Below are 24111 nucleotides of genomic sequence, written 5' to 3' on the forward strand. Positions count from 1 at the left end.
CACTCCCCAGCTAGATGCCTGGATTTTCCCAGCCTCTCAGCTTTCATGTTTTAGAAGGCAATAGATTTTTCTCCTATTGGAATGGAATATCTGGATACATAATTACCATCTTTTAATGTTTGATGCATAGACCGTAACTACAGTTAAGTATCAAGGGGTAAACACATCATCCTGATTATTCTAAAATCTCAAGAATAGGTATTAAAATTATTCTTCATCATCCATTACAAGCCACTACATTATGATTTGCTAAGCTAGATATATAGTCCAAATGAAATAGTAGTTGCATGAAAACCTACATTTTCCAGTATTGATAGCCCTTCGGCTTTTGGGTTATAGAAAGAGAATTTTATAAAAAGGTCAGCAACTTTAGGGGGAAAAAGGGTAAGTTGAAATTCCTTTTTCTATTTTTCTTTCATAATCTCTAAACATAACATTCAAACTGTCATCATGGAGGCACACATATATTTGCACGGCTGTAAATCTGTCAAGTTAGAATCATTTGGAGAAAGTTCTCACAGGATTTTTAAAAAGCCTCGGAGTTGGTAACAAAGCATTGGCTCAAGATGCAGGAGACAAATTATTTTTACTGCTTTGCTCCAAATTTATGGAATAACCTGGAACCAACCAGTGTGCTCAAGTGACCTTGCTTCCTGCTTCATTTTAGGGGAACATTCTGGGAATCATATAATTATTTTAGGAAACATAGGACAGCTTGTTTGAGAAAGATAAATATAAATGCAAAACTATTCCTTGTATATAACTTGCCTAATGGATACTATTACTGAAGAGTAGGAGTTAAAACAACAGCAACAAAAAACAGACCCAGAGATTTAAAAGACTGGCTTATACTTTTCCTATTCAGTTAGTAGTATCACCATCCACGAAGCTGCATAATCTGATAATATCAGTTAGAGATAGGGGATGAGAAAAAAACAAATGATTAGTTGTCTACTATATACTACACACTGACATGTGTTATCTCTGTTAAACTTCAGACCACTCTACTTTATAGATGAGGAAATGAATTCAGAATGGTTAAGAAACTTGACTAAAATCACAGTTACTGGAATCTCTTAGTCTATTCTTGATTCCGTGTCTTCTCCATCCCTGGCCGGTGTTTCCACAAGGCTACCGAGTCTCAGAGCCACACCTCCTAAATAGATCTTGAATGTACACCCCTTAGTTCATGCTCTTACCATTTCTCACCTAGTCCAGTATAGGTTTCTAATGGTTTCTCTGGTTCTGAAGTTTACCTTCCTTTATACAAGGATGTATAATCTTAAGAGTTATTTTTTCTAAACTACAAAAATTTGTGTCATTCTTATGATGCCAGCAATATGACACACTAGGAAGCTCCTGTTCTCCTATGGAAATACCAAATGAACAACAATATATGGACCAAAGTAGAGTTCTGGGAACTCTAGACACTAGTTAAGAAGCTGTAGCAACCAAGTGAATGCCTACCTAGGAAAAGGCCACACTCAAAACAGTAGGAGATTTCGTGTCATTTTTGCTTGCCTTTACCCTCTCTAGTACAGCATGACACGGTCAGAAGGATGCCACCCAATTCCTGGTCCCTCCCTCAGGACAGAAGGAAAGAATGGAACTCGCTTGCAACACTCTGGCTTGTTGGAAGGACTGGTTTCTGTTTGGTCTAACTCTGAGCATGATGGGAATGTGGGCGTATTTTGGATATCAGGTTGGAGGCTGATGAAGCAGTGGTGGTACAGTGGCCTGTGAGAGCTTTAAGAGACGGCAGACCCCTGGACACCTGGGCACAAGAGATTTCAGGCAGAGGAATACAAAAGGATATCTAAGGTTCTGAGAAGGAGCAGGGATGAAACTCGAGGAAAAGAGGTTTAAAAGCAGCTGTATATACAAGTGAGGTGGAGAAGAACAAATATATGCACAGGCCCGGGGAAGATATATCCCCAGGAAAAGGCTGAGAGGGCCTTGAGCCTTCATGCCAGGCTAACCAGTGTTTGTCCTCTGCACAGAGGCAGTTTCCTAGGACTGGTGAGAAGATGGGATTTTCAAATGCCTGAATGTTAACAAAAGATCACAAGACACCCAAGAAAAAGGTAAACATGGCTCATTCAAAGGAACAAAATAAATCTCCAGAGGCTGACCCTAAAGGAACACAGGTCTTGGAACTAACAAAGACTTTAAAACAATTTTCTTAAGTATGCTCAATAAAATAAAGGACCGCACATCTAGACAACTAAACAAATTCAGGAAAACAATTCATGAATAAAGTGAGATAATCAACAAAGAGATCAAAATTATAAAAAAGAATCAAACTAAAATTATAAAGCTGAATAAAACAATAGCTGAATAGAAAAAACTCTAGAGGGGTTCTAGAACAGATTTAACAGGCAGAAAAAAGATCAGAAAGGTTTAAGATGGGTCATTTGAAATTATTGAGTCTGAGGAACAAAAAGAAACAAGAATGAAGAAGTGAAGGGGCTTTTGAGATACCATCAAACACATCAATATACGCATTTGAGAGTCCCAGAAGAAGAGAGGGAGAAAGGGACAGAGAATTTATTTAAAGAAACAATGGTGGGGCACCTGGGTGGCTCAGTGGGTTAAGCCTCTGCCTTCAGCTCAGGTCATGATCTCAGAGTCCTGGGATCGAGCCTTGCATCAGGCTCTCTGCTCAGCAGGGAGCCTGCTTCCTCCTCTCTCTCTGCCTGCCTCTCTGCCTGCTTGTGATCTCTCTCTGTCAAATAAATAAAATATTAAAAAAAAAAAAAAGAAACAATGGTAAAAGTATTCCAACTTTGAGGTAAGCCACGGATACACACATATAAGAATCTTAACAAACTCTAAGTAGAATAAACCTAGAGAGACCCACACTGAGACACATTATAATCAAACTGCAGAAAATCAAAGACAAAGAGAATTTTGAAAGCATCAAGAGAAAAGTGACTCATTATGTACAAGGGATCTTCAATAAGGTTCTTAGTGGATTTCTCAACAGAAATTTTGCAGTCTAGAAGATAATGGGATGATATGTTCAAAGTACTACAAGGAAAACCGTGAACTGAGAATGCTACATCTGACAAAACTGTTCTTCAAAAATGAGAGAGAAATTAAGACATTGTCTAATAAACAAAAGTGGAGGGAGTTAACACTAGACCTGGCCTATGAGAAATATTAATGGGAGTCCTTAAAGTTGACACATAAGGACACTTGACAGTAACATGAAACAATATGAGTAAGTAAGTCCTCTGGTAAAGACCAACATATGGACAAATGTAAAAATGTGGATTATCATAGTTTGGTTTGTAATTCTACTGTTCTTTCCTTAAATCCTTTAATGGGATTTAAAAGACAAAAGCATAAGGAATAAAAACCATGTTAATGGGTACACAATACATAAAGATATAATCTGTGACATTAATAATGTAAACTGAGGGCTGGGGCAGATATAAAAATAAGTAGAATTTTTATATGCAACTGAAGTTACGATCAATTTCAAATAGATTAGGATAGTTGATGTAATCCCCATGGTGACCACAAAGAAAGTAGCTGCAGAATATACACCAGCCACTGCAAAAAATCCACTAAACACAAAGGAAGGCAGCAAGGAAGGAATGAGGACAAAAAGCCATAAGACTTACAGGAAAAAAATAAAATAACAGGCCATAGTAAGCCCTTCCCTATCAGTAATTTCTTTAAATGTAAATCGGTTGAACTTTTCAATAAAAAAGACGTAGATTGGCATAATGGATTAAAAAAACAGGACTCAACTATATGCTGTCTAAAAGAGACTTTGGATCTAAGGACACAAATAGGGTGAAAGTGAAGGGATGGAAAAAGATATTCCATTCAAATAATAACTAGAAATGAGTAGGGGTGGCATACTAACAACAGACGAAATAAATTTTGAGTCAAAAACCTGTTAACAAGAGACAAAGAAGTACATTACATAATGTTAAGAAGCTTAAGTCACCAAGAAAATAGAACAACAATATATCACCAAACATCAGAGCTCCTAAAAATACAAAGCAAGTATTGATAGAATTGAAGGGAGAAATAGATGGATCTATAATGTGGAGAGACGTCCTGATACTTACGAGCAAGGAATAGGGCTTTGCCTGAGAGGTAGTAGGTACTCAAATAGCATTTACAGAATGAATGAATAAGTAAATGAATGAATGAATGAATGATCCAGCGTGTAAGTTTCCTATGAATAATAGCCATGGTGGGGAGGGGTGTGGAGGAGAAGAGTCAATATGGAGACATAATCATAACAATAAACATATCAAGATCTACTAAGTTAGGAATGGAAATGGAATTAGGCAAGGTGATCCTAGTCAATGATGGAAAGGCCAACATTAGTATTTGGGGACTCCACGGAAGAAGTACACATTTTTAAAGGCATTCAGAAAGATAAATAAGACATACCGAACTTAAAAACAGAGTGGATGCTTCTGGTCGTATTCACATGATAATATATAATATTAGTAATTTAAATGTGAGACTAACATTGGTATAAATCATTGAATGGGAAGCACAGAAGTTACTGTTAGGTGTTAAAGATTATCTGACTGAAGATTTCACTGAACCAGAGCTCTCCATATTCCTCTGGTAAAAACCTAACTGGGGTTCACTTCCCTGAACCATTATTTAAACATCATGAAATGAAACACTAGGTGTGGTCCATAAACAATGAATCTTGGAACACTGAAAAAATAAAATTAAAAAATAAAAATAAAAAAAATCATGAAAGTAAAAATGGCTACAGGTAGAAATGATCCTGATCTTGACCTAGGCCAAAGAATCTTCCAGTTTAACTGAGTGGCCCATGGAAACCCCAGTGTGCACAAACAAAACTTCTGCAGACTGGGAATTTGCTGATAGGAGAGGAAGACAAGGTGAGTAAAACTGAAAGCGTTTGCACAAGAATTTTAGTCTTAACTACTACTCTTTTGGCAGATAAACTTGGGCCTTGGGAAGAAGCTGTTAATGGAAACAAATAACAGATTAAATCGTTTTGTAGGCTGATGAGGGCTGCTGCAACAACAACACGTAAAACTTTGCAGGAGCAGAGATGGTAGTTCCAGACCGGAGGAAATGTGGGCAAAGGTCAAGAGAAGAGTTGAAAGAGAAAGTGTGAGCAGACAAGGGGCAGGCAATCCCCTAGTCAGGAAATTGGCCCTCTCAGACTGTAGAATGTCTTTACATGGAAAGTTTCCAATGGAGAGTCTTTAAACTGCAATAGACCTTAATGTCTTTACTGCCTTTCTTGTTCTTTGGTAAACAGAAAAATAAGATTCTCATTTTACTGATGAAAGAAACCAAGGGACAGAGTGCATCCAATCACACAATTAGTAGACCTTTGTCTCCCAGAGCCAGTAGATTCTGTTTTTTTTCTGATTACTTTAAATTTTATTATTCTTTTAAAATGCACATAATTAAACAGCTAGGTTATTCTACATGTATGTATTTTGGAATTCAGATCTGTTGCTACAATGACTCCCCTCTGCGTAATCAAGATTGGGTAAATTCCTCTTAAAGAAAAAAAAATCAGACAACAGATCAAGTAAGTAATAGCACATTTTTTTTTCAAATTTAGTAGAAAGATGGACAAGTGAACTCACTTATTTCTTCCGAGTAAATGTGCACAGATACTACATCTGGAACTAGGCAGTACGGTAGAATTTAGGGCAGAAATAACATCTGCAAATAGCCCAGGAAGAGCTCTTTCAGACGCGCCAGCTGACCCCCTGAGAGGCAGAGTGAGCTGTGCAAAGTCAGAATGTTATAGTCAGTTATACAGCCTGGATGATGAAGCCCAGGTCTTAGGGCAAACTCAAATAAAGTGCTTTACCTTCGGGAGAAAATCTAGCTCACTCCGTAAGTCACCAATCTCAAAAAATGAAGAGATTTGCTAAAGCAAGGAAAAGAAGAGAGTGCTGTTTGATATTCATAGATAATTATCCATATCCCCGTCACCTAGAGCACACAGCAAGCCCAGAGAAGATGGCACCATCCCAGAGAAACCAGCCTAAAAGTCACACCACACCTCAAATGATTAACGTGGAAATACATATTTGATTATGGACATGACAAGTCAGGAAGGCTGGACCTGCCAGGAATAGGTGTGGGAGGAACTGTTATTAAATATTTATACAGCACCGGTGTACAATAAGTATAATTGTGCCAAACATATAAAGTCTTTGCCCTAAGGAGTTTGCTGTCAGTTGTAAAGCTGGTTATTCCTGAGATATGTGTTATGCTGCTTCATCAGGTAAACAATCCATTCTATACATCAAAGAACCACCACTTCAGTCAGCTTTCTTAGGAATAAGACTTTATACTCAATTATTGAATGCAAAAGTTACATAATACTTGTTAGTATAGTAATAATTTTAGGAAATTCAGTCTTATCCTCTGACAACTTTATGATTTCCTTTTGCTGAGTCTCTTTTCTTTCTACCTCACTCTTCCGTACTGTTTGCACAAAACACCATCTGAGTTCCCACTCTTGCCGCATACCTGATGACACCAGACAAAGGGGAGGGCATTACCAAGTTTTGAGTTTGTAGATCTGTATTAGTCAAAATGAAACTGTCAAGTAAGTGTAGGCAATTATGTATGCTGAAGCGAAACAAATTAATAAGAATGATGATTCAAAACTATTAGGCAATTGGACAGACACATGACGAGCTGACATGGGCTTTACCCAGGATACAGTAAGTGGGGAAGTAGAAGTGGAAAAAGGAGGCTGCCCTTGAAGGAAAAACATTTATTTACCTCAGATAATGCTCAGAGGATATTCTACGACACTTATCACTTCATTAAATCTGTGAAGGATTTAAAGTAGCTAATAATATAAGCAAAAAATCTTGTTGAACAGGGATATAGTAAGGCAAGAGTAAAATAACCAAAGTCTGGGTGATAAGAGAGGTGGAGACAGGAAACCAGTTTTATCAGGGAAGGAATACAAGAATAGACTACTGCTTCTTAGGAAATCATTCAGCTCTGTGCTTGCTCCTGATGGCTAAGACAAACCAGGCAGGTAAGACAGGCAAAGCATTCACCCATTCATTCATTCATTCATTCATTCATTCATTCATTCATTCATGGTTTACACAGCTTCTACCTTCAAACGGCTTGCAGCCTGGGCAGAGAGTATGCTGATAATAATAGACATACAGAATGAAATACTATAATAGTACAATATGCAAAGACCCAGGGGACAAAAGGGGAGACAACTAAATTATCTGGGGGTTAGGAACAGGTTGAGGGATAAGGTGATCTTTGAGTTCAACCCTGAAATAGAATATGACAGAGAAAAGCATGGTGGGCAGATGAGGAAGGCTGTGGGTAGACCCACACCAGGGAAAGGCCAGCAGGCCAGCGAGCTGCCAGTGGTCAGTGGGGCTGGAGCAGCATTTGGAATGGCAGGGGCAGGCAGGAAGCCTTTCATCCTAGCAGGGGCCTGACTGGGAGGATTCCTGGGCCTTCAGGGCCATGCTCCCAAGTGGAGGCTAGATTCTGAAAGCAGAGACGCCATGAGAGAAGCACTATCAAAAACAAAAAGTGGGGGTGCCTGGGTGGCTCACTGGATTGGGCCACTGCCTTTGGCTGAGGTCATGATCTTGGGGTCCTGGGATAGAGCCCCGCATCAGGCTTCTTTCTCAGCGGGGAGCCTGCTTCCTGCCCGCCCCCCGCCTGCCTCTCTGCCTACTTGTGATCTCTTTCTGTCAAATAAATAAATAAAATCTTTAAAAAAAAATTAAAAAGTGGGGTTCAATGTTTTATAGAAGAAAAATCTACCAGTGGAGGAGAGAACTACTTCAGAGATGCAGTTCTAAACTCGAAAGGGGCCCTAAAATAGGAGAGATTCTTGGCAGTGCCTACTATTTTGATTCTACATTACAGGGAATATTCTAGGAAACACAGGTGGCTAAATTACTTACCTAGATTCACGCACAGCTAATGGAAGAGGGGAAGTATGGCACAGCTCTGGGGGCATTTTCCTGAGCACGTACTATGGGTCAAAATCATTGGATAACCGTTCCAGGGCAATACAAAAATAGAAAATTTAGCTCTTTGATTCAAACAGCTAAGAATACAGGTAAAAAGATGACAGCATGGAAAAAGACAGTAAACTTATTAGAAGGAATATTATAGATATATGTATTTCTTTACACAACAGAGCTGATATCTTTCTGAGAAGTGTGCACCACATTTTTGCAAAACAAATTACTTAAAATGCATTAGAAGAGAATTTATTAATTCATAACATGGACAATTTACATACTTTATAATGACCCTCTGCTCAATTTCTGATTTTTGTATTTAAATTATCTTTTAAAAGGGACACAATTACACTGTAAACCAAGTTGAAAACATTATTATTCAATAATGCCACCTAATGAATACAAATGTATCACAAACTACTCTGGATATTAAAATTATAAAACAATGAGGAACTTCTAACCCCAAATGGTCTTCCTTCCTGACCCGTTAAAACTTTCCTCTGTTAGGGGCGCCTGGGTGGCTCAGTGGGTTAAAGTCTCTGCCTTCGGCTCAGGTCATGATTCCAGGGTCTTGGGATGGAGCCCCGCATCGGGCTCTATGCTCAGCCGGGAGCCTGCTTCCCCCTCTCTCTGCCTGCCTCTCTGCCTACTTGTGATCTCTGTCTGTCAAATAAATAAATAAAATCTTAAAAAAAAAAAAAAAGACTGTCCTCTGTTAAACACCATAGGAAGATGGCAAGCAAAGTCCCCTGGGCTGTCCCAGAGCAAGCTTTGTCCTCTATGTGACTTAGCTACATGGGTCACCGAGCCTGTTCAAGTGAATACAAACATGTTTCTGACAAGAGAAATCCTCTTAAGACAGGAAATATGAGTCTTATCCCCTGCTAATGAGTCTACCAAAGTTTTAACTGACAGAGATTCTAACAAGAGTGATCTTTGGTTTATATCATAGGATGGGCTGAGCAATAGAATGATGGGGAGATGTTTAATCACAGTGGGTCTTCCCAGATCATTTTTTCAGAATAAAAATCCTCTCTATAATAACCCCTACTATCCATCCAACTGCCTTTGTAGGGGATAAATCTTAATTAGACTACAGAGTTCCTCAAAGAACAAGCTAAAGATCTATCAGAATCAAATCTTGACTATTAAAGCACGTGTTCCTATGCCAATCCCAGACTCATGAACTAACATGTCAATTTAATTTTAATAAGATTTGCAGGTGGCTCTCATATGCTCCCACACTGACCACAAGCTGAACGAAAGTGGTCTCAGAAGGCCCTTGCATTTTGATGAGCATCTTGATTGGTTTTGGATATTCAATGAAAGGCCTAAAGAAGAGCTTAGGGGTAAGAGCTGGACAGATCAGAACTGGTCTATATAATAGAACGAGAAGAGGATAAAACTGTGGGGACATGGTGGTAGGAAGGAAGTTAAAAGGATAGAGGGGAGAGGAAAAGGAGAAAAGAGCCACCAAAATAACTAGAGGTTAAAGAATACTGATAGAGTAAGCAGTGAAAAAAAAAAAAATCTCATGGGGCAGGAGTGGCTGTAAAAGCTTTTAAAGAAGATGGTCATCTAGGGGCACCTGGGTGGTTCACTGGGTTAAGCCTCTGCCTTTGGCTCAGGTCATGATCTCAGGGTCCTGGGATGGAGTACCAAATCGGGCTCTCTGCTCAGTGGGGAGCCTGCTTCCTCCTCCTCTCTCTCTCTCTCTCTGCCTGCCTCTCTGCCTACTTGTGATCTCTGTCTGTCAAATAAATAAATAAATCTTATAAAAATAAAAAAAAAGAACAGGGTCATCTAATATTAAATCAAAGTCATTTGTGCTGAATGAATATCGAAATTCCATATGCCTCAGTTTCCTCAGTGTCATAAGGGAATAGTAGCAAATCTCAGTCCACTGGGGCACTGGAAATTCAGGAGAACTTTCCCTTTCAAAAGCAACATATCCCTTGATCCTCTCCCCCTAGAAAGGAAATGTTTATATAGGGTCGGGGTTTTCCCCTGAGAATCAGGTTTCCTTCGTGCTTCTTTGAACTAAAGTTACCTTAAACTGAAATGTTCTCTCTCACTTGAGTCTGTTCATCAAAGAACACTGTGTCTTTTTTAATCTCTGGAAGAGAGAATAAAAAATAAAGCCTGCAGAAATCTTAATGCCATGCATGAGATCAGACTCACTCCCACCTACTCCAGCTGAGTCTTACCAACTGTGATTGACATGTACATTTAAAAACTTTCGACCTCACCTGTCCACCAGCCCCAGCACCACAGTGTACAAAATGGTGGACACGTAGAGGTTGAATAAGCAGGTTGGTGTATGGATTGCTTGCCTCTGACACTCTGTGGAAAGGAAAGTTGTGTCATTTTTCTCTTCACTCTCTCTGTAAACAATGACCGTAGAGTTTCTGTGGTGCTATCATGAAGATTAGACAGAGGAGCAGAAGACCCAGTGTAAGCTGTCTGTGTGATCTGTTATTTCTTTACCTGTGACACAAGTGCTGTGAATCAGATTCTAAGACTTCTCTCACAGGCCCCAAATTCAATAATTCTCCAGTTTTCTACTGTGCTCACTACCAAATGAGCTATCTCCTTGTCCGGGTTCTTCAACAGCACAAACAACAAGCATTTTTTAGTCTGAGCTCTGAAAAAATAGTGAATCCCCTGGACTCAACGGCATATCAGTAGATCAATAATCAAGAGGGAATTGAACTTTTGAGGAAATGCCACAGGCTTTCAAGATGCCCTATCATTGGTTAAAACAACCATGATGATAAACTGAGTTGGCAAGATCGACGCTTGATGAACTTAAAACGTAGCATCTTATGGGGCACATGGGTGGCTCAGTGGGTTAAGCCTCTACTTCAGCTCAGGTCATGATCTCAGGGCCCTGGAATCGAGCCCCTATTGGGCTCTCTGCTCAACAGGGAGCCTGCTTCCTCCTCTCTCTCTGCCTGCCTCTCTGTCTACTTGTGATCTCTGTCTGTCAAATAAATAAATAAAATCTTAAAAAAAAAAAGACTTAAAAATGGGTGCACTTCTCTTTATTTTCCCAATAATGAAATAAAAATTTTTGGAAGTGAGATATGTTTCTCACCTAATTACATTCCTTAAAAGTTGATTGGAGGAAAAAAAAAGTTGAGTGGAGGGATGTTTGGCACTTCGAACGAGATTCATTGCCTCTCAGATTTTATATATATATAATATATATAATATATGGTATATAATCATTATATTTATATAGTATGTATTATAATATAATTACAATTATATCAATATATTATATTATATATTTATAGATTATTTATAATTATTATAATATAAATTATCATATTTTATATTAATTATATATAGTAATATATATCTATATATAATACAATATACATATATATGTATTTTTTTTCTTTTTTAGAGAGAGAAAAAGAGTGTGCGTGTGAGCCAGGCTGAGGGGAGGGGTCAGGGCAGAGGGAGAGAGAGAGCATCTTAAGCAGGCCCACACCCAGCACCAAGCCTGACATGAAGCTCAGTCTCATCATCTTGAGATCATGACCTAAGGTGAAATCTGGGTATCACCCAGGTGCCCAGAAATTTTCTAACTTTTATTTTAGTCCCTAAATATGCAATAGCTTTTTATGCCACATTTAAACAGGTGTTGCCTACCACTCATTCAGAATGAATAGCATGTAATATGGTACCTTGAGATTATAACTGCGGAATATGAGAAATTAGGGGTCTACAGACATTCTTGGGTAAGGGCAGAATCCCCGTCAGCTGTTAATCTGTACTTTGTGCACAACTCTTACATACTAATCTGTTTTATAGTGTTTATTCATCTTAAATGTCCATACTTTAAAGAAGCAAAACCCAAACGATACCACTCTATTCTAGCTTCTAAAAGAATATAGCGGATATTGGAATAGATTTTTCACCTACTCCTACAGAACGTATTTTCTTTTTTGATTGAAGTACATACTGTATTTTCAAATGTAATGAAAGCAACATGCAATGCCATACTTCTGTCTGAAAACAAAATTTCATATATTAGTAATTTATATCTCTGCTGTCCAAATACAATTAAGTTAGATTCTAATACTGTTTTTTTTTTTTAAGGACTTTATTTTATTTATTTGGCAGAGAGAGAGAGAGATTGCAAACTGGCAGAGAAGCCGGCAGAGAGAGGGGGAAACAGGCTCCCTGCTGAGCAGAGAGCCCAATGCAGGGCTCGATCCCAGGACCCTGAGACACTGACCAGAGCAGAAGGCAGAGGCTTAACCCACTGAGCCACCCAGGCGCCACCCCCGCCCCCAACACTGTTTTTTTAAAGCTATAATGTACAGACTGAGCTAGGGAGGCTTTCAAGGAGGAGAGTGACAATAAGAAGACAATCAACTCTTTGGGGGTTCCTTTCTCTCTCCTCCTCCCCCACCTTCTCCCTGCACTTGATCCACTGTCCCATAAATCCCCCAGAGGCAGTGGTTGGGTTGCTGCTTTATAATCCTTTGTTGCCATTTGGGGGAAAGGATGAAACAGAAAAATTTATTCTCCCTAGCTCACCTGATTCAATCCTGTGTTAACACATCACAATTCTCAATGTTTGGAAACTTTAAGAAAACCCTTCTAAATCAACCCTGACACTCGTGTTGCTCTTCTCTGTAACCATGTAGTAACATTCAGGGCGCTGCTCCACTTCCCAAAGGCAACACCAAACCCAGTTTCATACCCCCAAGTCATCTTGCCTGGTCCATAGAAGTGGTATTTTCAAAATAAAAACCACCTCACATATTCCCTGCCATGGAAAGTGACTGTATATGTGGATATCTGATTATTTTCTTTTTTTCCTTTTTAAGTCCCCTCTGCTGAGCACATTAAAGAAATTCCTGATGGATTTATTCTCCATCCCTTCCTCTGCTACGATTCTCCCCCCTTGATACAGATTTTTTGTTCTCATTTCAGGTTGTTTATGAAGAATACCATCCTGGACCACTTCCTTTCTTCCTGCCCATCCATGTTTGTGTGTGTGGGAGTGGGAGTGTTTGGTGTAGGAATCAGAAGCCAATTTATTGCCAATAAAATGGCTTCTATCATTATAGGTATTAGTTAAGCTTGGCGAAGCATACAGATTTTAGTCCCCTACTTTTTGCTGAAGAAGGATTGACTGAACAGTTTGGGTATATCTGAAACAACAAAGCCCTAATTTAGCAGAAATTAAGACAAAGTGCGAGGTCATAACTTTGGGATATTGACAGTTTTCCAAAAATGCATTGCCTTCTATTTAAATAATCAGGTAGTCGTTTGGGGCATCTTTGTTAATATTAATTATATTTGGCAAGATTTCTTTTGAGATGCATGTGACTCCATAATGAAAGAAAATAAGTACAGTAGGTATAATTGACCCTCCATCTGAATAATGCAATTCCTGTGCAACCTTAAGTATAATGTACAATATTCATGAACTTTTATTCATTAGATGTTTCTGTGTATCCTATAATATTACTTGTATTGTTTCCAAGCTTTTATTCTTAAGGGCTTACATCCTCCTCATTCACCCATTTGGCTGCCCCTAAGAAGCGCTGAGGCTTAGCCAGTTTCGGCTGCCTTAAAATTCCTACAGACTGGGTAGCTTAGATGGCAACATTCATTTTTCACACTTCTGGAGATTTGGAAGTCTAAGGTCAGGTGCTGGCTGATTTGAGATCTGGAGAAGACCTTCTTTCAGGCTTTTAGCTGACTGCCTTTGCGATGTCCTTCCATGACAGAAAGTGATCGTCTCTCTTGCATTTCCTCTTACAGGGGCGCTAAGCACGTTCATAAAGGTCCCACTCTCCTGTCTAACTGCCTCCCAATGCCTCGTCTCCAAATACGATCAACTGGGGATTCTGGCTTCAATATATAAATTTAGAGGTGGAGGCACAAACACTCAGTTCATTACACGCTGGTACTATTTTAAGAAATACTCAAGAGGTGGCTGGGTGTTTATCCCATCATTCTGAGCAAAGATTAGGACCTGGAGATGGGTAGCCTGGCCCCCACACTCTGCTCTAAATTGGTTAAGTTCATATTCCTCTCATTCTACAGGAGTCCAAATATCTCAAAGAACTGGAAACCTTGCTGAGTTGAGCCTCATGGAGACACGGTCGCCTTAAGACTCTTCCCCTCTGGCTGTTTTTTAGAGGGCTCCGAAAAGAGATGCAAAGTACAAAAAGGAACAAAGCCTCAGCAAAGAACTGAGGAGGAGGAGGAAGAGGAGAATTAAGGTTCCCTGGGACTTTCCTGTTGGGAGATGCTTCATTGCCAATTAGAGCTTCTGGGCCAGATGACATGGTGTCAGTATGGCCATCAGCTGCGACAACAGGGAGTTTTAAGTACTGGTTGCCAGAGAAGCTTGAGTGTCCAAATTAATGTGCCCTGCTCTCCTGGCAAAAAATTAGATATGAGAACAAATTACCATGTATCAATGTCTTAACCACCGCCCACTCCTTGCACTGTGTTCTGCACCTAATAGACATTCCCTTAGCAAGAGAGTTCAGATTTTTCTTGAACAGATGTTGTAGTCTTTCCCATGTCTATCTTCCAGTTACCCTTAAGCATCTACTTCAATACTTAAAACTAAGAAATGTTTCTTGAAATTGTGTCTTTCTTGCCCATGATTACTCTAAAATGCCCTCTAGCATTGATGATTCATTAAGATGCCTTTAGTCTCTCCTACGTGTCAGGGTGAGGAGAGAAGGGTAACATCTGAAAGCGGAGCAGCGCCATCAGTGAATCCGATCTAATGACTATCCTTGTGGCCCCCATCTCTGGGCTCTGGATGCTGGAACGTTCAGAGGTCCAACTGGATGTACCTCTGATGTTTCCAGGAGGTTCAGAGATACATCTGACAATCAGCAGCTCAACACAAGAAAAGTTAAACTGCACAACCTACTTGGGATGGAAAGTTTTTAAAATCGTGACTGAAAAATACTCTGGACATCTTGTCATGAGATTTTGTATGAGCACACTTCCAGGAAATAACTACCTAGTTCATCTCATTTTGTAACCCCTGCTCCCAAATCTATATTCTTCTTGATCTTAAAGAAAACCTGGAGGTATCCTAATTAAATTCTGAAGGCAAACATCCTTTTGATAGGTAGATAGTCCCAAAGTATTGGGAGCAAAGCATGTAGGTATGGTGGTTTCTCCTGTAACTGACTACCTAGAGGGCCATCTCCACCCTAAATAGCTGTTGAAAGTACTTTATTTAATTTATATTTTAATTTAAATTCATTAGCCAACAAGTGGTATATCATTAGCTTCAGAGGAAGTGTTCAACAATTCATCAGTTGTGTATAACACTCAGTGTTCATCAAAACAGGCTGATGGGCATTGAGGAGGGCACGTGTTGTGATGAGCTCTGAGTGACACACATAACTAATGAATCACTGAACACTACATCAAAAACTAATGATGTACTATACATGGGCTAACTGAACATAATAAAAAAATGTCATTAATAGGAACAAAATACATTATTTATGCAAACAGATAAAAAATGCTTAAAAATCATCACTAAAGTATATCGAGTAAACACCAACTTACCTGGATGTAAGCATACGTAATCTTTTCATGAGTCTAGATGGGAATACATATTTAGAGTATTATTTGAAAATGGGGAGAAGAGTGTATGGAAACTCTTGAATCTGTAAAGTTATATATTTACTGTATATCAACAAATGGAAAGTACCTGCTTTTAGAACAGATATGTTGAAGCCACTTTCCCATATACTTAGTAAATCCTGAATTCAGAAACCTGTATTTTTATTTTTTATTCTTTTTTAGGACCTAGGGAAAAGCCTGACATAGAAGTATAAATCTAATACCTCCCCCTTATGCTGAGTGCACTATCTGTCCCTGCATAAAGGTAAAACATATTCCCCCTTGCTTATAAATCATGTATATAAATATTACAGGCTCAGCATTTTTGTTTTCCTTAAAACTAGTTTACCACTCATAATCTCATTGGAGGCTTTTTTGTTTCTTTTTGGAAAACACAACAAAGCAAAATAAAAACAAAACTTCATCCCCTTGCATAAACTTACCCAATAAATAAATTTGAGTATTTATTTAAGTTTATTTAAGTAAACAGGTTACCTGTTTTTGTTGCACCAGTAGTTTTTAATAAGAAATGCTATAAATACTGTTAGATGCTTAAAGTCAAAATGTTAAATGTTGACCCTCAGAAGTTTTTGAAGTCTAAACTAATATTTAAGATTAATTTCAAGTTGTGAGTTCATCCATAATCTTATATAGAAGCAATTTTTTTAAATTTTACTTTATTTTTTCAGTGTTGCAAGATTCATTGTTTATGCAGCACACCCAGTGCTCCATGCAATACGTGCCTCCTTAATAACCACCACCAGGCTCACCCATCCCCAAATCCGACTCCCCTTCAAAACCCTCAGTTTGTTTCTTAGAGCCCACAGTCTCTCATGCTTTGTCTCCCCCGATTTCCCCCAATTCTCTTCTCCTTTCCTTCTCCTAATGTCCTCCATGTTATTCCTTACACTCCACAAGTAAATGAAACCATATGATAATTGACTCTCTCTGTTTGACTTATTTCACTCAGCATAATCTCCTCCAGTCCCATCCATGTTGATACAAAAGTAGAAGCAATTTTTTAAAATCATAAGTGCATATCAATTACCTTCCTATTCCAAATTTTAGTTCAAAGAGGAGTTAGAGGCTGAGTCTCCAAAAGCAAGGCCTTATACCAGCAAAACTAGGAAAGGATATTAAACACCACAGGGCTACACATAAGTTTGTAAAACCCTGACAATTATGTTTCTAATCTTAAACAATTTTCAGAGGCTTTAGATGACAGTTCATTCAAGTTTAATGATTCCTGGTGAGAAAATACATGGATGTTGAGTCACAAAGAAGGGTTTCCACATCCTCCTCTTTTTATGAGAAATTTAAAATTAATGGGTCTTTTACTAGTGTCTCATTATATAGGATTTACCTTAGGAGAGGGTCCAAATAACAACTTCGGAGGACTTGCCAACCATGAAGATTTGCAAAAATGTTACAATCATACCTACTACCCACTTAGTAACCAGAAAAGCACTAATTAGGAAGAACCACACTTTTACTACCACCAAAGAATAAGAACCCAACGGCAATCGCAGTTATATGTATCATTTCACAGTCATGCGCTATCTCATTGGAGTTCAACACAACCTGTGAAACTGGTGTTTTCATTCCCATTTCAGAGATGGACATAAGTTCTGAGAGGTCAAGTGACGTCACTCATTTAGTAAGAGGGAGCATCTGAACTTGAACCCAGCTGGGAGGCAGATATTTACTTTGTGAAATTCCTTGACTAAAATAGAAGTTCAGGGGCGCCTGGGTTGCTCAGTGGGTTAAGCCTCTGCCTTCGGCTCAGGTCATGATCTCAGGGTTGTGGGATCAAGCCCCACATCGAACTCTTGGCTCAGCAGGGAGCCTGCTTCCTCCTCCCTCTCTGCCTACTTGTGACCTCTGTCCATCAAATAAATAAATAAAATCTTCAAAAAAAGAAGTTCAAACTCTTGCTTTTTTTTTTTTTTAAGATTTTATCTATCCATTAGAAAGAGAGCACATGAGCGAGGAGGGTATCAGAGGAAGACCAGAGGGAGAAGCAGACTCCCCGCTGAGCCGGGAACCCGAGGCAGGCCTCAATCCCAGGACCCTGAGATCATGATCCAAGCCAAATGCCTACTCCCAACTGACTGAGCCACCCAGGTGCCCCCACACTCTTGCTTCCAAGGCTTCCTATGCTTTGGCCCCTGAGCACTATCTACTCTGGAAGGAGCTGCTGGACGAAGTTACCCGATCAGGTGGACAGGGGTGTGGCCCACAGAGGGGTCGTGACACATTTATTATTGCATGTCCGCCACCTCGCTAGACTATTTCGCCATCTCTTAGGCACTTAGCATATGCAAAGCGTGCTGGTGGGTGTTGCGGGGAATACCGGGGCATCTGAAGTATGCTTCCCGTCATTACCAAGTGGAGCCACTGAACCTATTTGCCCCTGATGACAACGGAACATGCAGTTTTTTATAGAACATCTCTCAGGAGCCCCCTCCCTGGAAGGCCCTACCAAAGCCACTACTCAGCAGGGTTCCAGGGTGATAGAGCCCTAACAGAGAACACAATACTTGAAGAGGCATGCTTGCTGACTGTCTTCTACTGAATCAAACTGCCCATCCTCAGTCTCCTTCTGGCCACCGGAAAACAGCCCCGTACCATCGTTCTAACGGCTAACTTGTGTTTCCGGTAGAAACCTACACTCGGCAAGAAAATGAGAAAAGCGGTTGTCCTTTAGAAATGTTCACAATCTCTTTGATTACAAAACTACTATGTTTCTGAATGACTTTTTTTCAGATTGTGAATTTGAAAAAACAACAACAACAAAAGCATGCGTTTTGAATGACGTTAAGCTAAAAATGAGAATCAAGATTTGTACCTGCCTCGTGAGTGCTGGCCAGAGTCCCCTACTCCTCTGGCTCTAAGCTGTCCCCACCACGCTTGTCCTCTGACTAAGCAATGAGGAAGTATGTGGAACTGCCTGTTTCCTCCAAGCAGATGAGTGCTTGCTTTTCACAGCAGATGATTGTAAAAATCAGTAAGATATTTTAAGAACTAGCTGATTATACAGGCCAGCTTGTTTGCTTAAGAGGGCTGAGGGAACGGCCCATTACACCTGGCACCTGAGCCCCACCAGCTTCCAGGTGCAGACGCAGATGCTCATTTCAATCTGACATGCTGATGGGTACAGTCTATGTTAGGCCCACTTCTCTCTCTCCCCTTCCTTTCATGGAGCAGAAGCCCACTGCTGCGGAGCCGCTGGAGTTCTTTCAGGAGGAGGGGAGACCAGGCTGGGGCTTGCGAGAGACATACACTCTCAACACTGCGCCTGGGAAGACCCTGGTGAAACTGCAGAACTTCAGCTTGAACTAGCGTTCTATTGTTGAGGCTTCTTTAAGGGGGGGGGGAAATGGTTAGTATTTAATGTTTGTGTGTAAATATGATTTTTAAGCATATCATTTTCCTTTTAATGATTCAGTGCTCTGAGTCCCTTTGTTCAAGAGACATTTACCGAGCTATGCAACATGCAAGGCACCAATCCAGGAAAATTCTTTCCTGTCCCCCTAGACCAGAAACTGGTATTTTCTGCTATCTCCCCAAGGTCCTGGTGTAGAGTAGAATCCTCACATATGTTTCAGTGAGGGAATTACACACTGAGGCAAGGGACATCTGCATTTTTCCCCCACTAGGAGTTCTTAAAATGATGGAAGTCAGTATAAAGATCTTCCCCTGTGACAGTCTCTAGCTGCCAACTAGTGCTTTCCTGGAGCTAGACTCAGGCCCTACAGAATGGACCCAGTTTCATGGCTAAGTAGTTAATTAACCACCAGATGTTGACTGAACACCTACTATGTGCAATTCCCTCTCCTGGACAAGTGGGCCATGCAAGAACATATAAGATACAGTCCCTATTTTCCAAGAGTTTCTATCCAAACAAAAATTTAACAGTTGCCCCAAAGTGACAAAGTGATCACTGAACCCATTCAGAACCTAAGACAACTGAACAAAATGCCAGGAAGTATTCATTCATTCATTCATTCTTTCTTTCTTTCTTTTTTTTTTTCCCCCACAGCATTATGCAGTACTGAGGCCAAGTGGCAAGCATAAAGGAGAACACAAAGAAGCCAGAGGAAGAAAGCAGGTGATTGCAGAGGATAGAGGATTTTAACTGGACTCTGAAGCCCAGGTGGAGAATGAAGCACAGGGTATAATAGGAATGTAAGTGTGTGTGAGCGTGTGTGTGTGCTGGGAGGTAAGGGAGAATGGCATGAAGAGAGTCTGGAAGAAGACAGAGAAAACAAGGTATGCCAAGAGTTAATTCAGAGCAGTGCATTTTGAATCAATTGAATAAATATTTATTGAACACATAGTTTGTGCCAGGCATTGTGATAGGTACTAGGGATACAATGGTGAAAGAGACTGATATGGCCTATGTCTCACTAGCTAGTAGGAGACACAGACAGGTAAACAGACAATTACAATACGGTGTGATAAGTGCCGTGCTAGGGAAAAGTCCAGGTGTTATGAAGAGGAGAAGGACACAGAGTGGACCCAACCCAGATGGGGAGAAGGAATCCTAGAAAAAGGGATGTCAAGCTGACACCTAAGGCTAATGTGGGAATTAGGTGACACTATGCAGGTAAGGTATTCTAGAAGAGGAAACATGATGGGCCATGGGGGTTGGAAGTTGACTGAGTTGGTTGAGATGCAAGGGGAAGGTTGAGAAGCAGGGCGGGAAGCTGTGGCCAGGTTATGCAGTCTCTTCTACTTCACACTAAGGAGTTTGGACTTTATCCTAAGAATAGCGATAACCACTGAAAAATTCTGTTCAAGGGAATGAAACCCCAGACTTGCATCTTCGGTGGATGACTCTCTGCGTGGGAGATGGCCCTTAGAGGAGAAATGGGTGAAGAAGAGCAGGGTGTTACGCAGATAGAGTCTCGAAAGTCTATTCCCAACGCAGTGGAAGAACTAACCAAATAATTCGTGAACAAACGGATGAGTTGATCACCCAGTCAACCAGTAGAGTGCACGACTGAGCACACGAGACATGAGATGGAGGGTATGTACGTCTGTGCATTCATAAGGGTCAGAGTGAACATAAGTGGCACGCTAACATGTCTTCCAGTCCTGAATCTCATCAGACAAATGACAACAACAGTTCACAAGGGAGTGCAGTATAATCGAGGACAAACAGCTTCAACACCGGAGAAGAAATACCCAGGTCTGAGTCCTAGTTTTGCCAGCTGCTAATTCTGAAGATGCAGCTGAGTTTCTCTGACTCTCAGGTCCCACATACATCACATTGGCTCATTACATGTAGCTACATAGCAGTAGAAAGTGAGAATAGTCATCACAATCCATGTACATTTCTGTTTCGGTGACACTTAGGAGCGTTGGTGGGATGTGCAGTCATCCATTGCAAAAGGAAATTAGGACGACCTATGTGACAATGGAGTCATGGTTTAATCAAAGAGGAATGTAGACATCAAGTAGCCAGTATTGTCTGGACTTTGGCCAAGTGATCCTCTCACCTGTCATTTGAAGACCCTGAGTGAAATGTTGGAAGGAAGAGAAGAGCCTATGTCCTGCTATGGTCCCCAAGGAGAGAAAGGGGGGCAGACATAAATAATGTACTTAAAGGCTACAGGGTCAGAGAGGTGGCTCAGAGAACACACAGCCACTGAGGGACACAGTCTAGACTAGAACTCAGCTCCCCTCTGCACAGGGCCCTTTCCACAACACCACCCTGTTGTTAATCATGACAGTTCAAGATCTCAGAAAGGATAACCTGTGTGAGGTCCAAGCGAAGAGTATTCCTACAGTTCTGCAGCTGTAGCTGACAGCCCAGAGTGAGATGACTTTATAGTAAGGGAAGATGAATGGGAATTGTGGCGGAAGGCGGTGAGGGGCCCCGGGGTCTGGGTGCTCGGGGAAAGGAGAAGCCTTCACGGAGTAAGGCAGGTGGTGGTAAAGGAAGGCAGGATGCATCATAACATAAACGGACCCAGGTGATGTCAAACCAAAGAGAGCAAAAGACAGAAGGGGAAGAAAAGGTATGGGAGAATGTTCCCAAAGACATGCTAGCAAACCAACTCAACAGGATTTGCTCACTCAGGCCACTTCAGGATGACAAGGTTGTCCTGTGCTCCTTGGGGCCTTGGGATCAAAGAGAACAGACAGAAAGTGGCTGTTTTTTTAGACACATCAGACACCTCTGTGCTTATCCTTACAACATTTTTCACATTGTCTCTTCATTTGCACTACAAGACTCACCCCTCTGGCCCATTCTGGTCTGGGCTTCGCTTTTTTCTGCAGCAGAGTTTGACATCAGAGCCGCATCACTGAACCAAGAAGAAATTCATGAAAACAACAGCTTGCTTCAGAAATGTAATTTTCAGCTTGTGGCCTTGAGTCCCCATGCTTCTAAATCATCTCCCAGCTACTTCCTAAAGCAGGATAATGACTCAGCTGTTAGGGGAAGTCAATTCCATTTTTATGAAGCAAAACCTGATTGAATTTTGATTTTGTTTTCTAGCATCACAGAGTTGGTCCTTGGCAGTTGGGTCTAATCTATCCTCTGTCCAGACTCTCATTAGATCAATCACAACAAAAAAGGCCACTTGTAGTTTCTCCAGGAAATTCCAATGCAAATAGCACTGAAATGAAATTGACTAAATAATTCAGACTCTCCAGTGATCACTCTCCAGTGATACCTTAGTTAGGGGTCACTATCATAAGCATCAAATGATCTACACATATGTAATATCTCAGCATGGACACCTGAAGCCGACAGGAGAGTCCCTTCATCCAGACCGAGATCCCTCAGTCTTCTGTGCTGTAATACAGTTCACCATTCACATTGTTTAATTGAGCCCTTTACTACAAATGGTTTTAGGCTCTGATGCAAGACAGGAATTTGAAGCACGCATTTGAGTATTTAATGGTGTTAATTTCTGGTGCACACAAACATCAGCTTCACTCAACAATCCAATAATCTTGCAAAATAAAGAAAATATGCCAGAGAATGAAATGCAGCATGGAATTCTTCCAGATTGCAAGCAAAGCAGTTCCTTGATCCCACCGCAACTGACAAGTAACAAAATAGCTGTCTATTTACAGATCCTTAAAGATGTTACAATAAACAAAGAAAAGAAAAGGAAGAAGATAGGTGTGCTTTAAGATCGAGGAGTCATTTTATTTTTTACATTCAAACATATTTATCTGGCGACTTTACGCTCTCAAATGTCCCAAGTTAATTTTAAATGTAACACAGCTGATCGTAATAAATGAAATACAGTTGTTGTTTTTTTTCCCCCTACTGGCAGGCATAAACTTAAACACTTCCTACCTGGAAATATGGAAGGTCTCTTTTTCGGGCGCCTCAGGTGAATGGGTTCCAAATTTTTCAAGTTTCTTTGAAGTCTCCCTCTAATGTCATTTCCTATGAGCAGTTCAGGTGGCAGGCTGCTCCGTCTTGACGATTTATAATCATTTTGAGACGAATTTAGTTTGTTCTTCGTTCTGGAATATAAATTGCTGTCATCAACTGCCATCGTAAGAGATACATTCGAGACTCTGAACAAAAACCTAAAAAGCCCAACTCCAAGCCAGCAGCAGCCACGGCCGCCACAGCCCCAGATTCCGATGTTCTCCTGCTTTACCCCGCACTTGTTTGGGAAGCTTAGCAAGTTGATAGGCGTGGACTTGAACAGGTGTAGAATTACTAAGTAGCCCCTCCTTTCAACAGTTAATAGCACAGGGGAGGAGAGATCCCAAAAAAATCATTAGGTGCGGAAGAGCGGGGAATTTGAGAGGACACGGGCACCCGGGCGCGTGCTCCTGCAGATGGTCCTACAAAGTGTGAAGGTTCGCGTGGCATTTCTGCCACAGCGAGGCCAGAAAGTAAACACGACTTACCACCTAAGAAGAGGCACCCACACAAACTGAGAGTCTTATTTTTTTTCCTCATTACTTCTCAAACTCTTACTACACACTTTTAAAAAAAGTTTTGGGGAAACATTTTTACCTTCCCTCGTACCCTTTTGTTTCGAGTCCCATAGACAGAACAAACATCCGTCTTTATGAAATCCCTTATCTGGCAGGCAGCCAAGTGGAAGTTGGCTGCAAGAAGGAGATGAGAGATGGTCGGTGATGGTCAGGAAGGAACCCGCTGTGGGTGTGTATGGAGCAGAGCAGCAGTGCCGGGAACCCAGCGCTGCTCCCCGACCCGCCCTTCCATCCTGTGCTCTACCTGGCAGACGACTGCTCCCGAAGTTCTGCAGTCTGGCTGCAAAGTCAGAGGTCTAGCAAACACACTGCGAAGGGAGAAGTGAGGACGGCCTCCACTCCACAAATAAAAAGGAAACGTTATCTTTGCAGGTCTCTCTGCCTTGTTTTCAGCTATCGCCGTCAGCTGGTTTGGTGGTCCAAGCAAAACCTGCATCTGACCTCTCTTACATGTTTGCTCTCTATCTCTTCCGCATTTTGCATTTTTGCATCCTTTGTT

The 24111-nt window shown here is 40.7% G+C and overlaps 1 protein-coding gene across 4 annotated transcripts in view; it reads right to left on the reverse strand.

The window, feature by feature from the left end:
• The window catches only part of FRY (FRY microtubule binding protein), a 335554-nt gene extending 312279 nt beyond the window's left edge, over window positions 1-23275 (reverse strand). For 3 of the 4 annotated variants that reach the window (XM_032314833.1, XM_032314834.1, XM_032314832.1), the window contains exon 1: window positions 22954-23275. In XM_032314833.1, coding sequence (XP_032170724.1) covers window positions 22954-23158 — 205 coding nt within the window. In that variant the 5' untranslated portion in view covers window positions 23159-23275. The remainder of the gene's footprint in view (window positions 1-22953) is intronic. The other variant, XM_032314839.1, reaches the window with a different exon arrangement.
• Between the last annotated feature and the right edge of the window lie 836 nt (window positions 23276-24111).

Source organism: Mustela erminea, chromosome 15 (assembly GCF_009829155.1).
Source record: "Mustela erminea isolate mMusErm1 chromosome 15, mMusErm1.Pri, whole genome shotgun sequence".
Taxonomy (NCBI): domain Eukaryota; kingdom Metazoa; phylum Chordata; class Mammalia; order Carnivora; family Mustelidae; genus Mustela; species Mustela erminea.